Below are 17,747 nucleotides of genomic sequence, written 5' to 3' on the forward strand. Positions count from 1 at the left end.
CCCCCACCACATCCTGCTTAGGAGAACCATGGGAACAAGCACCATTTGCTTGAGATATGTGTTTCTGTCAGGCACAAAACACAGAGAAAATGAAGGAGCTTCAGTAACACAACTGGAATATCAGGTACTATGTCCTTTAAGTGATGAGCTTCAAGCTTTTGTTTTCTATATAGTTTTTTAACCACTTTTTAGTTTCTGCATTTGAATGATTTCTCAGTTATAAAGGACATTAGGAAGAATTACTTCACAGAAAGGGTGATTAGACATTGGAATGGGTTGTCCAGGGAGGTGGTGGAGTCACTCTCCCTAGAGGTGTTTAAGGGAAGACTAAACGTGGCACTTAGTGCCCTGGTCTTGTTGCAAAATGTGGAATACAAAAAATTTCCTTAAGAAAGAATGTTTTATAACGTTTGACCTTTGCATACTTTCAAGCCTAATCAACAAGAAGGGAGATCTAATCTAATTGGCAAAACAGAGAGCCGCTAACAAGCTCTAAGGGACCTCCAGGTGTTAGAAAAACAAATTACTTGTTGGTAGAATTACCTTGTTAAGGTTTAGGGCTGGACATTACCTCAGAAGCCCCCATTAGGGCTTCAATTACCTCAGACCTAGGGGTTAACAAAGCTTGGGAAGAAGGACACCTCTGATAGTGGATACAAAGAATGCAGAATTTATGGGCCATAAGGACATTTGGCAGAACCCCCAAGATAAGGAAGAAACTAATGAAGACAACTCAGCAATTGTGCTGCAGTCAGTTCCAGATGGGTAAAAGGTGAGCACAAAAGGGGCAGATCATGGCCAGGGACTCATAGCACCAACCCAAGAAACAACCAACTCAAAGACTGAGCACACGGCCTAACTAACGTGAGGAGGAAGAGAATCTTTAACCAATAGAAGATATAATACTAATTAAATAAGATAACTATGTAATTTGTAGCCAACGGACAATAATTCCTTCGCTAAAATGTATAGTGTATAATATATAAAAAAAGTTCTGATCGTTTGTGTGCTTTATTTGTGGAATACCACCGAGCAGCCAGGCTTGGGCAACTCTGAAATAAATAACCGAGTTTTGTAGACAGTCCGGTTGCCAAAGTGGTGTTTGGTCACAGGTCGGACTCGATGACCTCAGAGGTTTTTCCAACCTCATCGCTTCTGTGACTCCGCGGTTCTGTCTGTCGCTAAACTTTATTTAAAAGCTGACATTCAAAAGCGTGCGCTGCTCCCTTTAACCCTCCCATCGCAGCCGCGCCGTTTGCGAGACACAGAAAGCCGGGCGGCGGGATTCCTGCGCTGAAACACGGATCAATTTCCCAATGGCCGAGGGACGGCCCCGCTGTGCCGCTAGCCCTCCATCCCCCCGTGCCTCTGTCCCTCTGTCCCGCTACTCCTCCATCCCTCCGTGCCTCTGTCCCTCTGTCCCGCTACTCCTCCATCCCTCCGTGCCTCTGTCCCTCTGTCCCGCTAGCCCTCCATCCCTCCGTGCCTCTGTCCCTCTGTCCCGCTAGCCCTCCATCCCTCCGTGCCTCTGTCCCTCTGTCCCGCTACTCCTCCATCCCTCCGTGCCTCTGTCCCTCTGTCCCGCTACCCGTCCATCCCTCAAGATGGCGCCGGCCGTCCCCTCAGCCCGGGAGCGGCCGTTGCCGGAGGCTGCGCCAGGGGGCGCGCGCGGCCCCGCTCCGTCCCCGCCGGAAGCGGCGCGCTGGCGGAGCGGCGGCGGCGGGACATGGATCCCGAGGAGGAGATGCTGGAGATGCCCGAGCTGTCCGACGGCGAGGGCGCCTGGGACGACGACGAGGAGGAGGAGGAAGAGGAAGGCGCTGCCGCGGCCCAGCAGACCCGCTGCCTCTTCTGCGACAGGTGGGGAGCGCGGGGCGCCGTGAGGAGCGCGCTGCGCTGCGCTGCGAGCGCCCGGGCTCGGCCCGCGGCAGGGAGATGGTGAATGAATTCCTGCTTTGTAGCCTCGCTCCGTAGCTTGTTGGTCATACACGGACTCTGTGCAGCCAAAGGTGTGTTAGGTTCAGACTGAAGGAGGGAGTAACGTGGTAATCCCCCGCCCTCGTGCTGAAGCAGCTTGGAGGCTCTTCTCTGTCTTTTTCTTTTCTTTTAATCTTTTCCCCATCGCAGTATCGAGATGAGAATTTTTGTTTCGATGCAGCAGATCAAGCTGCCCCCCCGCCTTGTGTTGGTGTGGTTTTTAAATCTGAGGTTTAATGCAGGTTTTGCTCTCAGGGAGTTTGAAAGTTAACAGGATCCGTGGTTTCGCCAAACAAAATTTTTCATTGGCTTTTGTTTCAAAATGTTTGATAAACAAGGTAAAAGCTTCCTTGTGAGGCATGTAAGCCAGTGCGTGGTCAATTTCTCAAAGGCAGGAAGTGTATTCTGAATTGCCCAGCAAGTCAAAACAGAGCATATAGCACTCATAAGCTAGAACTCAATATGTCAATATTGCATATATAACATAATAGTTTGTTATTTACAGGTTGTTTAGTTCTGCTGAAGCTGTGTTCTCCCACTGCAAAACAGAGCATCAGTTTGATGTTAGTGATGTGATCCAGAAGCACGGTAAGTTTTTTTCATGACTTGTCACTTCCTTTTGTGTATGAGTATCTCATTTAAAATAAGTTGCAAGTATTAGTTTGTTTCTAACTTATCTCCTGGTTCGCAGCTGAAGCTTCCAAGATTGAATAAGATGAGCTATTGTAGAAAAATGCTTATACATTTTCTTTATGGTGACTGCTTCCTGCATGATTTTTCTGCTGGTAAAGCTTTCAACCAGTGACAAAAGTGAGATTGATCTCTTCTGGCTTGTGCTCATTCCTCACTGCTTTCTTGATTGACCTGAGCCAGACACTACATGATTGATCTGATCTGGTCTGCTGGGAGCTCTTTCCTGACCAATGATGCTCTTTTTGGGCTCAGTATTTAGCAGAGACCCATGGCTTGTGTCGTTCAGGTGATCACAGGAAGGCTACCCTCCCATGTCTGTTAAATTCTTTTTAGACAAGTTTAAGGTTGGCTGAGACTTGAAGCTGTCATTCTATATTGTAAGATCTTGTCTGGTCTGTTTTCTGTCTAAAATCCAAGAAAAGTGTTTTGAGTTTATCTTTACTGTTCCTGGGGAGAGAACACAGCTAAACTACTATTACTTTTGCCAAGGTGGCAGTTTTAAATCAATATTGGTGGGTGTTTTTGATCAGTAGCATCAGTTTACATTCTTTAAGCAGAAAGCTAAGAATATGAACAGGGGAGCACAACAGCCTAAAATGTCACCAGGGTAGCTGGTAGGAGGTAAGAGTGGCTGTCCTGATGTACTTGCTTGCCAAATGAATGAAATCCCTGTTCGTAGTTCCCATTTGGATATGTTCTGTTCTTTATTTTTGGCAAATGTATTTTGCCCTGAGGGTGAGGATTTCCTGGGTTAGTCCAAAGGAGAAGAAAAATATAGATGGCAAACTTAAGAAAGAAAGACTGCTCTAGATAGTGATGTACATCCAAGGGGAAGTTTGAAACAATTACCGATTGAACAGGTAATTAGCATTCATGTAACTGTAAAAGATGTGGTCTTTTCTATAATACAAATGCTCTCTTTTTTTTCTTCCTCTCAGGACTCGATTTTTATGGATACATTAAACTAATAAACTTTGTCAGATTAAAGGTAGGTGTGCCACATACTACTTCTGTGTTCTGACTCTGGAGAATAGTGCTGTGCTTTCAGTTTGCCCATTTCTGATAATTGCATGAGATTTTGTATTGTCATTTTAGAAAAAGAAATCACGGGAATTAAAGTAGCTGTTGATCGATTTATCTAGATATGAGGCTGTTTTAATTTTAAATATATTTAATTAATGTGATGGTTTGTTTTCAAAAGGGGTTGTTGAGATTTGCACAAAGCCTCCATGCTATGTAGTATCATTTTATTGGGTTTTTCGGGCCTTTGACTCTGCTGTCTTGCTTCAGAAATGGGTTCACTTCTCAAGAACTGAAGTTTCTCAGTCCTTGCATGTGTGTTGGTGTAAAAGCCTTTCTGAGGGTGTGAGCTGGCCAAACTCCTACTTAGTAAGGACAATACCTGATCCCTTAAGTTACACATCTTAAAACTCTCCTAAAATGGTACCTGAGTCAGGAAAGCTAATGGAAACCTCCCAGTTTTAAGATAGGCTTTCATATATTTTGTGTGTCTTGTCACTTCGTTCCTTCGTTATTTCCTAAAGGTTTGGATTAAAACTCAATACCATCTTACCTTCTGAAGTATTTTTTACTTCAGTCTTCAAGTCTTAAATCCTCAAGTAGTTATTTAATGCATAACTATGTAAACACAGAAAGGCAAAAACTGAAGTCCAAAACTGACTTCTCTTTTCCTGACCAGGTATTAACTGGATGTAAACAGGAGACAATACAGTTTCTGGCTTTTGTCCCTACAGCACTGTTCATGTAAGAGCACCTGGCAGGATTAGTATCTTGGATTTATTGATTAGCCAAACACCTGAGTGAACTTGGTTCCTGAGAGCAGTGCAATCCTGCAAGTATCCTTCAGTATTTCTCAATGTGCTGTGCATTACTGCTCGCACTGAATTCCTTCATCCTGGAGCTGCCTTGAGTTTCCCAGCCTTTGCTACAAAGCTCCTTCAGTAATACCCTGCATATTTTACTATGTGAAAGATCACGTCTTTGCCTTGTTTTCTTGAATGGAATTGAAGGGCTGGTGTTTTCCAAGAAACTTAAGATGTTCTTCTCCTGCCTAGAAACCAACTGGAGCATATTTGAGTTCTCTTAGCAGCCCACTGCCTTGGGAAGGAGAGGAATATTTGAAACCAGAACTGGAAGATGATCTCCTGCTTCAGTTTGGTAAGTAGCTGCTTCATTATGACCCCTGCTTTGTGGGGTAAATGTTTTGTCAGAGTTCATGACATGTGAGGCATTGTCACTGTTACTCAATTGGTTTATGTATCTGAGAAAGTCTACGTACTAATTATATTAATTTAATTATATCTAAACCAAATGCCTCTTCTAGAAATAATCAAACACTGGTATTAAAGGAGACCTGAAAGGATTTATTTGCCTTTAATTTAGAGCTTGCTTCTAGCATATTTGCTTTTTCTGCCTGGTCTTGTGTTCTGCAGTTAGCCCTATCAAATTCAGTGCCTTTTGTAAAACAACCAGCTTGTACAAAGCATCCAAAGACAGAAGTACTATGAAATGTTTATGATCTGCTGTGAAGCCATACATGACTGGTAGATATTCTCTTTCCTCCCTGTTTCATCAGACATAGAAGATCTTTGTGAACCTGTAAAAGTTCTGCCTTCTAACGGTTTAAGTGATACCATGGTGCTCCTTGAACAATTAAAACATGCAGAACACAGAGCCAGAGCTGCAGAGGCAGCCTTGGCTAGAGCACAAGATGATCTTCAGAAAATGAAGTAAGTGTCTGAACTGAAGTTTTGGGGTGTTTTTATTTGATGTGTTTTAGATAAGATGTTAATGTTCAAAGACCAACAGAAATTGAAAGAAGTAGTAGAATTTAGTTATGGAATAAACCTTGGGGTGGGACTATAGGTTTAACTTGTCTATTGTAGATGGTTAGTAAATATCTTGTAGATGGTTTGTAAAAACTACACAAAAACCTGCACAGATTGAAAGAACCAAGTATGCTTAGGAAAGCTAAGCAAGCACATCATTCAGATGTATTTTCCTTCAGACTTCTTTGTTTTTGAGACAGCTTTCTGTTAGTCCTTTAGGTAGGAATTTTTAGGTAGGATGCACACACTAGAGAAGAGAGAGATTGACAGATTAAATACAGGACTCCAGATATGTTCAGAGTTGGCTTCAAACACTAGTTGTTAGTAGAGTTCAGTTACAATTTGGGGAAACTCTCAGTGAGATTAATAAATCAACTTTTTTCAGCTACTTTTGTTTTCGGTATCAGATGAGGGTAGTAAGAATACTCAGTGCATCACAGTCAGGATGTCCCCATAGCTACTTCTAAATCTTGAAGTCTGCAAAATATGGATTGATGGTGCTCATGGATAACGTGGAAATATAAACATTTAATTCCTATATAAACATATAATTTCAAGATCACACTGAGTGACCACTGAGGACCGTTTCTGTGTAACCAAATATAGGAAGTTTCTGAAACTGACACCATTTCAATACAAAATCTTTTACCATACTCTCTTCCCCATCCAAACTAGCTGAGCAGGGAAGTATTTGAGATGTCAGGAGTGAAACAGTATTTTTGGTTTTGTTGTTTGATGAGGTAGGTATTGGTAATGAGCTTGTTACCTACTGGTTTCTGTATGTGAGGTTCCCATTTAAGAAAACTTAAAAGGTGAGTGTCAGCAACTTAGGAGTGGTCTATGCAGCTTTTGTTGGGCTGTAGACCTTGGAGGAATATTGTCTGGCTGAAGTGTGTTTGCTTTTTCACTTCATTGTGGGTGTAGTATGATCTGCTTGTTAATGTCTAATACTGTTTTCATCATAAACCCCTTGATTTGTGTATTTTGTCATCAAACCTGCTTTGAGGAATGACAGCATGGAATCACAGAATGGTTTGGGCTGGAAGGGACCTTAAGGCTCATCCAGTTCCAGCTCCATGCCATGGGCAGGAACACCTCCCACTTTCCCATTTGTTCAGGGCCCCCTCGAGTTTGGCCCTGGACACTTCCAGGGCTGGGGCATCCACAGCTTGTCTGGATAACCTGTGCCAGGGCCTCACTGCCCTCACGGTAAAAAAATTCTTCCTAATACCCAGTCTAAACCTGCTGTCTTTGAGTTTAAAAGCCATTTGTGCTTGTCCAAAGTCCCTCTCCATATTTCTTGTCGCCCTTTTAGGTACTGGAGGGGCACAATGGGGTCACCCACCACCATGGAAGCTTCTTTTCTCCAGGCTGAACAATTCCAACTCTCTTATCCTTTCTTTACATGTTGCTGGAATTCACGACCAGGGAGGAGGCAAAATAAGCAGCATGAAATTAAAGTAATAAATTGAATTTTAAGCTCTGTTTTCTTTTCACCCAAATGCCTCCATTTTAAAATGCTTTCTTCTCCCTTCCAGTAGTCACCCAGTGTCGTGTGGGCTGCAGTTCTTGTGCTCTTACATTGAGTCTGTATCTGCATTACCCAGCCTGAAACACCTCGACGCCGCATCGCTTGCTTTTATACCAGCAAGTGCAGAATAGACAATCCTGCCTTAAAAATAGAAACTACTCCCCAATATTTCAGAGCTGATAGTTTCTTGTCGTGAGCAGAAAGCAGGGCTTGCAAGAGGGTGCTGGAGGGAGAGCGGCGGCGCAGCGGCCCCGGGGAGCCTGCAGGGGGAGGATGTGCACGCCTAAAGCTGCTCCCATTGTTGGCCAGCCCCTGGGCAGCCTGGCTGCCTTCCTTCTCCCAAGCCCTTTCTCCCCCCCGGCCCAGCCCCCTTTTCATGGTCCCATAAACACGTCTCAAGGGTATATTTCAAATTGATTACAGACAATTTGCTCAGGATTTTGTGATGAACGCAGATGTCAGGAGCAGCTCATCATGCAGAGCCGTTGCAGACCTTCAGGAGGACGAGGATGGCGTTTACTTCAGCTCCTATGGGCATTATGGGATACACGAAGAGATGCTAAAGGTTAGAAAGTCATCACCACTGCATCTTAGTGCGACTGAAGAGGAGAGGTGGAACAAAGTGGGCTGTGTGCCCGTAAATATACTGCAGAGCAGCTGCATTTTTAACCCTTTCTGTCCAGGAGACGGTTTCTGGTAGTAGTTGGGCTGAGAGATCATTTTTCAGTTTTATTTCCTTTGTATCAATTCTGTTTATGGGAAGCATTAGGAACATAAAATGATTTACAGTAATGTTTGATATTACCATACCTGTACCACAGCCCTACCTTGCCAAAAGCAGCTTTTTCCTGCTTGTTTAAAACATGAAGGATAAAACATAGTACAGACAGTGAATATTTTTCTTTAGTTTCACGTTTTCCTCATAATTGAAATCTGTTCAGCAGGACCATTTCTCAAATATTGTGGTTTTCTCTTACACTGGATAAGCAGAGATTGTTACTTGTGCACTGTTCAGTGTATTGATAACATGACATTGAACAGCTGGAGCAGTAGGCTCCTTTCATATGCTAAAGATCAAAAAAATTGATGCTTAAAACTTCTCAAAGGCAAACCTATGTATGCCCTTTTACTTTAAAATAAGACAAAACAAGCACAAAGCCCAACAGCTTAAAATTAACTTGTAAATTAAAATGTCTTAGTGCTTCCTTTCAGAGAAAATATACTTTTGAGAGTTATAGGCAGTTTTATTATTTTAAGGCATAAATAAATAAAATTCCTGTCTAAAGTCGAGGCAGAATACAGAGTTGTGAAGTGGCTTTGTGCCTGCAGCTGGCATATAAAGCTTTCAGCTTTGTAAATCATTTGGTAGCCCCAGTGCAGAAATACACATGAATCTGTGTTGAGTAGTATGACTGTGAGCTTATTATTAAGGGGAGGAGATTTTACAGAAGCACAGAGATGGCTGCAGAAGTAGAAAAACGTTTTCTGAAATGTGTAGTCTGTGGAAATACAACTGAAATGCAACTTAAAGGTAAATTAAAATGATAGGTGTTTGTTTTGGCAGCTGTATAAAGGTGTCATTTGAGATAATGTAGGCTGTAGGATGAGAAGCCTTTCTGTTGGCTAATAAAGTTTACAATAAATCTGCATCTCTGCACAAGGAGACTGGTACAAAATTGTATTTTACTGATTTAAGGGTACATTTGTCAGAATGCTTTTAAGACTTTTAACTTTCCAAAACAAAGGAAAACTATTGTTTTTATTGTGTGCACATCGACATTTTTTCTTTATTCTAGGCATTCACTTTGATATTTTTTTCCTGTTTACCTTATTTACATAAATATAGTAGCTTACTACATGAACATTTTGAAGAAAACAGTCTTAAAAATTTCTGAAACTGTTCCATCTTGAAACCTTTTTTTTCCCTATCCCTGGTAGTGGTAAGACAGTTTCAGTTTGGGGATTTTTTTTCTGCAAATACTTCAGAGGTGGAGCAAGAATATTGTTACTTCACTCTTGCCAAGTGACTGGTGTTTCCTTTGCTCTACCTTTTTGCTTGAGAATTTCTTGGCTGTCATCCTAATAATATTTTTTACCATTTTACTTAAACCAAGGAAGCATTACATGGGGAGAAGGGGATTGGTGAATAGAGACCTGGAGTGCTTGGCCATGGCTACAACTGCATTGAGCTGGGGCAGTGCTGGAGCAATGTGAGGGGCAGGATGCAAGGCTGAAAGCTTTCCAGCTGGCTGCTTTCTCAATTGATTATTTATTTTTAAACTTTTTTGGTCCTTCCAGAAAATCCTATTGTATATTGCAGTAGAGGTGAAGTAATAAAAATAGTTGCTCTGAATATAACATCACAGCAAACCAATATTTTTAAAGGGTCATGGTTTCTGTTATTAATGTTAATTATGCAGGATCTTAAAGCAGAATTTTCTAAAATAAACCCATCTGCTTCTTTAGGTTGTGTGTGTAATAGTACTTTTACATCTAAAGCTGGATTTTGGGATTTTCAAGGCTCAAAATAATTTTTTTGTCTCCAAAATTTTTATCATAAAAATGTTCTCAGTCACTATTTTTGATTTTGTTTCTTTATTAAAATAGAGTTTGTTCTTTCTCACTGTACAAAATTTCTGTTTTTCTGTTGTTTTTAGAAATTCTTAACTTGCTGTAATAGAAAAATCCCCTAGATTTAATAAAAGTACTCGGATTTTATACTTCAGCATTATTTGCACTAGACAAAAAATTGCAGAATTTTTTTTTCTGTCTGTAACACTTGAACTGCAACAGCAACTCCAAAACCTATACTTGGCTGTCAATTTGTGTACCTGCTGATGCATGTTAAGAGAATCAATGTTTTAATGGATTACCTTGCTGGTAAACAGAGCTATGCTGCAGGCTTTATATGCTAAGATACTATGTATGTTTTGTTCTGGGCTTGAGAACATTCCAGCTTCTCTGGCCCTCTTGTATTTCAATCAAACTTATTTGCTGTGTTGGACTTCCATCAAATGGGCTGTAAAGCTTTGGCTACCAGCTTGTCACCAGGATTGCATATTTGCAGCTTGTTCAGAAATAAAACCAAGTTAATTTGATGCATAACTTTTTTTTTACAGACATCTCTGTGTCACAGGGGTGTCAGAGAACAAAATTGTACAAAACATTTTATGAGCTTGCGATTCCAATTTTCACCATTGTATAGGAGTTTTCTATTTACATTGGTATAATATTGTAATACTGCTGTTCGTAGTTAGTGATGAACACGTATTAAGAACTTTGAAACATTCGAAAGAAAAGGCAGAATCAGGAAACCACAAAATGGTTTCTTATTTTTCCTCCAGCTGAGGCAACTGGCTTCATTTGCCGCAGTACATTCTGCAATATTATCATGCAGAAGTGTCATGATTGCAGGGCCCATATAAATACAGGATGTGCAAAGCATCCTTAGGCCAAGTAGAAAAGCAAGTTGTTCAGCATTTTTGAATTTTATGCTGTACCTAAGTAGAAAAAGTGAACCCTCTTTGTTCTTTGGCTGATAGGATAAAGTCCGTACGGAGAGCTATCGTGACTTCATCTATCAAAACCCACATATCTTCAAGGACAAGGTGGGTAAAACTGCTCAGAGGATACAGTAATTGCTGTGGTTTATTTTGTCTCAAATGGTAGAAAACCTGTAGGTTAGTTACTCGGTAGCTCTGAGAATGGAGAATCACAGTGCCAGGGTTTGATTTAATGTGCTCTGGCTTTATTAGGTGGTGGAGAGCTGTTAGCTGCTGGAGGGTGCAGCATGCTGATAAGAGCAGTGGTGATCTCTATTGTCATTGTGCTGTGTGCCATGGCAGGGGGCTCATTAATTATCTTGGCGGGGTGAAGTTGAGCCTCTCTTGTCGAGGATATTAGGTGGAATCTCTCTGAGGGCTCTTTACCAGGATTAAGTGAATTTCTATGTATGCCTGATACAGTAAAAACGTCCTAGAAGCCCTGTGTAATTAGAGCTGGGAAAGAATTCAGGTGGAACTGATTTTTTTGAATTAGTGCTGTTCAGTGTCTCCAGATTGGGTGGTTGTTATTAACGGGATTGGAATTGTGAGCTAGTACTTCATTTGCAGTGAGGAGGGATTTCACTGATAGGATCTTACAGTGGTTATGACCCCTCTACAGCAATAGTCCTCTTTTTGTCTTTTGTATTTCTGCTGGCTGTTCCTGATGAGTTTGTTGTGTTTTGAGCTTATAGAGCCATAGGATGGTTTGGGTTGGAAGGAGCCTGCAGGATCATCCAGTTCCAACCCTTCTGCCATGGGCAGGGACACCTTCCAGTAGACCAGGTTGCTCAAAGCCCCATCCAGCCTGGCCTTTATTGTTTTTTTCAGGGATGGGGCACTCACACCCCTTCTCTAGGCAACCTGTGCTGGGGCCTCACCACCCACACAGGGAAGAATTTTTTCCTAGTATCCTATCTAAGCCTACTTTCTTTCATTTAAATCCATTCCCCTTTGTTCTGTCACTCCAGGCCCTTGTAAGGAGTCTCTCTTCATCTTTCTTTTAGGCTCTTTTCAGGTACTGGAAGGTAACAATTAGGTCACTCCAAAGCCTTCTCTTTTCCAGGCTTAACAATCCCAATCCTCTCAGCCTTTCTTTGTAGGAGAGGTAAGAGAGATACACGTTTGTCCTGGCAGAAAGTACTTTAGTGTTTGATAGTGCCTATTCTTTGTATGTCTTACCTCCGTTTTCAATTGGCAGCTACAGCAGAAAAAAAATAGGAAGTAGTTTTCTTCCCTTTTTTGCCTCAATTCGTGTCACGAGCCTGTTTCTGCTAAACTTTTCTGAACTCTTTGATTATAGTGAGAGAGCAAGTAAAAGTGTTGTAGAATTATGCTGCCAGCTATTTAAATGATGCAGGTGACTTCGTAGGTGGGCAGCTCATCTAACAAAGCAGAAAGATCAATAAAGGAAAGAAAACTTTCCTGAGAGAAATTTAGTTTCACAGCTGCCCCTAAAACTGATAGCTGCAGGTTTTCACAGGGTAAGACTGATCTGAAGTTACACAAATGTGAGGCTTTGTGGAACAGTAAATTTTCTTGATTGATAGTGTTTCTCCTGTGCTGTGTGGACACGCTGGGAACATTCAGAATAAACCATGGAGTAACTGTTAGAGTCAATGTTGCTTCAGCCCCAGGAGTAAATCCACAATGTCAGGAAACAGCTTAGGCAGTGTGTGTGCTTACTCTGTTGTAAAAGCATTCAACTTCTCAGAAGAAAAACTCAAGTATCACAACATCTACAAACTGATTTCTGAACATGGTTTCTATAACAGTTTTTTGCTCAAAGTTACCTCAAATTCATGGTGTATCCAAATCCATCTTGGTGTGATGAGGTTGAGGTTGAACTGAAAGATAGAATCTCAATTGCTTTGAGTTCCCAATATCCCCATCCATGTGACCAGTGCCTTGCTTAACTTGTGTGTCTTGGCCAAATGATATAGCTTTCTCTTGGTACACTGTTGTGGAGAATAAATGGAGTTTTCTGCAGAAGTCTGGCTTTGAAATGACATCTGTTACAGACTTCTGCTGAAGGAGCTGTGCAGAATACATTGCTTAACTTAATGTATTGTATACTGCTCTCAGAACCATACTAATGAGTGAAAATTCCAAACGCTGTTTTCTCTTAAATTTTAATTACAATTTAAAAAAAAACAAAAGAGAAAAAGTCTGATACTCTGTTTCCTAGAACTCCCTTATGGTATTCCTCCCTGGAAAATACATACTGATGCTTTTTGGTATTTTCTGAGTGCACAATTGTGTGGTAGTTTGGGAAGAGCTTGTTCAAAGAGCTGAATTTTTATACTCACTTCTGATGCAAGTTAGCATCCTAACCTTTAGGTTACTAAAGAGGTGTGATTGCATGATGATATATGATATCAGAGTATCTAGGTTTCTTTATTATACATATTTTATTCAGAACCAGCCAATTTATTTATTCTGTCTCAGCTTTCAAAATAAATTATTAAAACTTGAATGAATCCTGCTTTGCTGCCTTTGTTTTCAGCCTGTCACATGTATTTGAGATGAGAATGGGACAATTCAGATTACCTGGCAAGAGTAATGAAGGTAGCTGTACTCAGTAAAAGGAAGTGTGGTCCATTTTACAAGAAGAGTATTTTTGGGTGGAAAATAATTTAGTAAAGCACTGTTGCCATGCTTAGCTTTTGCTGTAAGACTGAAGTCTGAGGGAAGCATCAGTGCCATATTCAAGGAATAAAATGAGCTGTTAAACCACTGTCCTACTAAGAGTTCATTGATGAAATGAATTTAATTGGCCAAAGTCCCTGGCCTTCAGTTTTTCTGAGTTTAAAGTAATTTTTTCTATCACTGGAAGTAGGATATCAGTTTTTCTTAGACTGCAGAGGAGGATGTGAAGCTGCAGTGTGATGTGATGTAGTGAAATCACCCTTCCAGCTGCTCCAGGCCTTTGGTGAGAGGCCATATGTGATCGCTGCAAGAATGTGTGGGCTGCAGACCCTTGTCCTGAGGCTAATTGATGATCACTCTGCTTGTCTTTCCCCTCCTTACATGTATTCCAGCTTGTATATTTTCTCTCCAGTGCTTCCTTTCCATCCCATCCCCTGCCTAAGGCTAGATGAGTTCCATCTGGGTTTTTAAGTGACCGGGGCAGCTGTCCAAAGTGGTGTCTGTTTTGATTTTTTTCCAATTTGTGGTGATTGCTCTCTTTCATGCAACTGTACATCAAGATGATTCTTTCACAGTGGTTTATTTTTGGCTGTGACTCCAGTTGTCATGGCTCAGTGATTTTGTTAACTATCATAGGTGAAATGTTAGGTGATACTGGAGGGTGTGAGATTTCAGCAGCTGCAAGAATAATTGATTTTTATTTTCTCTTCCTGTCTCCAGATTCAGTTTAGGGATTTCCGTAGCCGTAACATACTCTCACCTAACTTCTAAGTTGTAGAGTTGACTATTTGAAACATAGCAGCAAAAGAGTTGCAGGTGCAACAAGTAACTCCATCCACAGCTTCCCTTCCCTCTACACAAGCTGCTGTAAAAGGCCATTCTACCGTTTTTTAGTCTGTTTCCAGGTTTTAAGTGGCAGTCAATTCTTCAGTCACTGCTTCTCAGACCACCACAGCAGCAGCTCCCTTACACTGTACTGCTAAGGATGAGCAGCTGGTTTAATTCATGCTAGCTTCAGGATCATTGTTCTCTATCCATCATCAGAATGTATAGAACTGTAGACAAGGAGGGCAGGCAGACCTGAGGTACAGAGCATTGCAGTATTTGCTTTGCTGCTCTTTGTCAGGTGAAATGCAAGGTTTTGTTGTGCCAAAGGAAGAGTGATCAGTAGCTGATAAGCTGGAAAGTGTATCAGGACCAGAGTGCATTATTGCCTTGAAATATTTTGTAAAATGAGGTTATAGTTCTCAAAATTGGGATTGATTAGTGAGGGATTTGATGCCTTCTTTGGGAAAATGTTTAATGTAATGAAAGCTGTGAGGACAGGTTTTACAGCACTCTGTGCTGTGAGGAGAAGAAACACTGAAATCAGATTTCCTTTCTAATAAATTCTTGATATGACTGGTAATTCTGACTCAGTGTTCTTGTTAAGTGAGTATATTGTAAGTTGGACTTACTCTCATATTTAGGTCTTATGTATGGGAAAGTAAGTTCTGTCTTTACTGTTCTGATTCTGTTCATGCTTAAATGCTCATTGAGATGAGTGGCTCTGCATCATGTTTAGAAAACTTATTTTGATTTTCAGACTTAAGAACATATTTTGGTTTGATGCTTAGAGCTTTTTAACACCATTAGTAAAGCTTAGCTATATTAGATATGAGTCTAACAATAAGATCATTGATGATCTGGCCAATGCAATAAAATACACCCTCAGAATCTCCAGAGATGTCTTTTAGCCCCAGTAATTATGTGAAAACATCATGCCTGGAACTCAGCTTAAAAATCTACTGTAACACATTTATTTGGTTTTTAGCAGTTGAGAAGTTTCCAGAAGTTAGAAGAAATACACTTATGATAGCAAGGCCTGGAAAAGGCTACTTGGTAAAATCACTGTGAAGCTTAAAACTGCTGGCAGCTCAACTCTACTTAGTCATAAATTCAGTACTCTTTAATATTGCTTCACATTTTTAAACTTTTCAGTCTTCCTGTAGTAGCTGATATGTGATATACAAAAACCCAGGCATTCTCATGCATCTTATGCTGAGCGTACTTTTTCCAGCTGTAGTGGTGAAATTCACTCTTTCATGAAAACTTTAGGGATTTCATCTTAACTGGTTTTTTTTTTTGCTCTATTTTGATTATAAATAGTGCTAGATAGAAAATATTTCCAGGTATTAAAACTGTGCCAGAGACCATTTTAAAATTTAGTCATCTTGAGCCATAGCTGTTTCGAGGCACTGTAGCCATGTCTAGCAGAGTGTTCCTAAATAAAGTTTCTGAATGGACTTTTGATTAAATTTTAATTAAAAACTGCATCTAGAATGCGTTTTCTCAGTGCCAGTGCTAAGTTCAGTTTTTAGTGATTCAATGATTAAAATTACTCAGGCTATCATTTCCTTTTTCTCCTCTTCATGTAATATTTTAGGTGTTTCCCACTTAATTGCTTGCTGTTGTTTCCCATGTGCAGCTGGAATCAGCAGGCTTCATTGTCTGCCTGGAAAAGGTGGGGACTTAGAACTGCAGTTTGACTTGGATATCTCTGCATGTAACAGCAAGACTTTATGCCTTCTGTTGTAATATGGCATCTCACTGATGTGGAAAAATCATAGCAACATTAAGATGAAAAATAAGATTGTTTTGCTTTCATTTATTCCTTTCAGGTGGTTTTGGATGTTGGCTGTGGAACTGGAATACTCTCCATGTTTGCTGCCAAAGCAGGTGCCAAGAAAGTGATTGGAGTTGACCAATCTGAAATCATCTATCAGGCCATGGACATCATTAGGTAGGAGAAGTTGTGGTTGTTAGTTTTATGTTTCTTTATAGGAATTTTAAATAATTTCTGTAATTTGTCTGTTTTACAGTAAATAAAAGCCCTACCCTGTCAACTGCTCTCCCCTAATTCAGCATTGTTGAGGGTGCATCCTGTCCAGTCAGGCTGCTAAAGGCATTCAGTAGTGTCAGAACTAGCACTGAACCCAGAGGGTCACCTCTGATACCTGGCTACCAGGTAGGATTTGTACTGCTCCTTTCAACTCTTGGTCTATACCCATCTCCTTGTTCATTTGTCCACTCCACATGTCACTAATTTGCCTGTGGAGGATATTTGGGGAGGCTGAGCATATGTAAAAATCCAAGCAATGACATCTGAAGACTTACCAAGGATTTCCTAGGGTGAGATAGGAGTGTAAGCATCGATGTGCACTGTTGAGAGCTGAAGCCTGTAGGTTTCTTCATTTAGGTTGATTTTGTAAGAGCAACTGTGAAAATAAAGTCCAGGTAGATACTGAAGAATTTGGGAGTGACAGTTTTTTCTGTGCAAGCTCCAGTGGCTCAGAAGTAATGTTGTCTGTGCACCACTCACACGTTGGTGGTGCAGCACTGCACGTTTGGATGCTGTAAAATTACACAATATCTGCTTGGGAAAAGCACCATGTTAAACTTAAGTGCATGTTTGCCTAAAAAGCTTTCTTGGCACAAGAACTCATTCCTTAAAGAGAGTTTTTCCCTGAGTCCCTGACATCTTCAGAATGGTTGCAAATGTGAAATAGTGTTTTATATCTAATGTACTAGATTACTGATGTAGGGCTGTTATAACTTTCAACAAGTGCACAAAGTCCTTTGAGTATTTATACTTAGGGGAGAGTAGAAGTAACAGTCAATATGTATTATCTTTGGGGAGGAGAAGGGCAGACCTCTAAGAAAAAAATTAATCAAAACTCTTAAACTCTTAAGAGTGATGAATTGCCACTTGAAATACACAGCAAGTCATCATTAAGGCTGCACATTTATAGGTACTTTCTGCTATAAAAGGTTAAATTCACATTAAAGTCTCCAATTCACATCAAAACAATTTATATTTGTCTGGTTAAAGCTACTTTTCCTAAAGGAATAAAGCTGACAAAGTTGCAGTGGTGTAACAAATATTTATTGGAACACTAAACAACTCTGTAGCTTAAAAAATGACAGTTGGGGCACACTTCCACCTGTGATTCGAGTGTGTGCTCAAAGCTTTTGTCCTTCCCAGGATTCAGGTTAGTTTCTAGCATGCTAATTACTGGAAATAGTGCAACCCCTGTGTCTAAGTGAACCAGAATACATAGCCTGAGTAACCTTAAAAATAAAATTATTTTGAACTAAATGATTGCCTTTTCTTTTTCTTGCTGTGAATAGTCCCTGTAAAATTTCTAGCACAGTGAATGACTTGATTTTTGTCATTCATCACTGTTAAGCTAGAATAGACAGTTGAAGTAGACTTCCTAAATCTCAGTTTTTCCTACAATGTGTAAACTACATTGGTTGATTTGGATTTTTTTAAACATTGTAATTGAAAACAAGTATGTAGTGAATTAATCCTTTTCCTCTCTGTTGTTTTAAATCATGTCCTTGGATGTGGTTATTTAGAAGGTTATCTTTAGATCTCTTCTAGTCCTTCTTAAATTATTATTGTGGGTGGGAGGTCTTTAATATTACTCAGTTTGAACTTCTGGTTTTTCTTCTGTTTAGAGC

The 17,747-nt window shown here is 40.5% G+C and overlaps 1 protein-coding gene across 1 annotated transcript in view; it reads left to right on the forward strand.

Moving 5' to 3' along the window:
* The window catches only part of PRMT3 (protein arginine methyltransferase 3), a 141,329-nt gene that overhangs the window by 86,988 nt on the left and 36,594 nt on the right, over nucleotides 1–17,747 (forward strand). Inside the window, exons 4-11 of the mRNA XM_088175741.1 lie at nucleotides 1,605–1,860; nucleotides 2,483–2,565; nucleotides 3,609–3,658; nucleotides 4,746–4,848; nucleotides 5,267–5,420; nucleotides 7,474–7,615; nucleotides 10,593–10,658; nucleotides 15,902–16,023. Coding sequence (XP_088031867.1) covers nucleotides 1,605–1,860; nucleotides 2,483–2,565; nucleotides 3,609–3,658; nucleotides 4,746–4,848; nucleotides 5,267–5,420; nucleotides 7,474–7,615; nucleotides 10,593–10,658; nucleotides 15,902–16,023 — 976 coding nt within the window. The remainder of the gene's footprint in view (nucleotides 1–1,604; nucleotides 1,861–2,482; nucleotides 2,566–3,608; nucleotides 3,659–4,745; nucleotides 4,849–5,266; nucleotides 5,421–7,473; nucleotides 7,616–10,592; nucleotides 10,659–15,901; nucleotides 16,024–17,747) is intronic.

The sequence above is a fragment of the Sturnus vulgaris genome, chromosome 18, assembly GCF_052056855.1.
Source record: "Sturnus vulgaris isolate bStuVul1 chromosome 18, bStuVul1.hap1, whole genome shotgun sequence".
NCBI lineage: Eukaryota > Metazoa > Chordata > Aves > Passeriformes > Sturnidae > Sturnus > Sturnus vulgaris.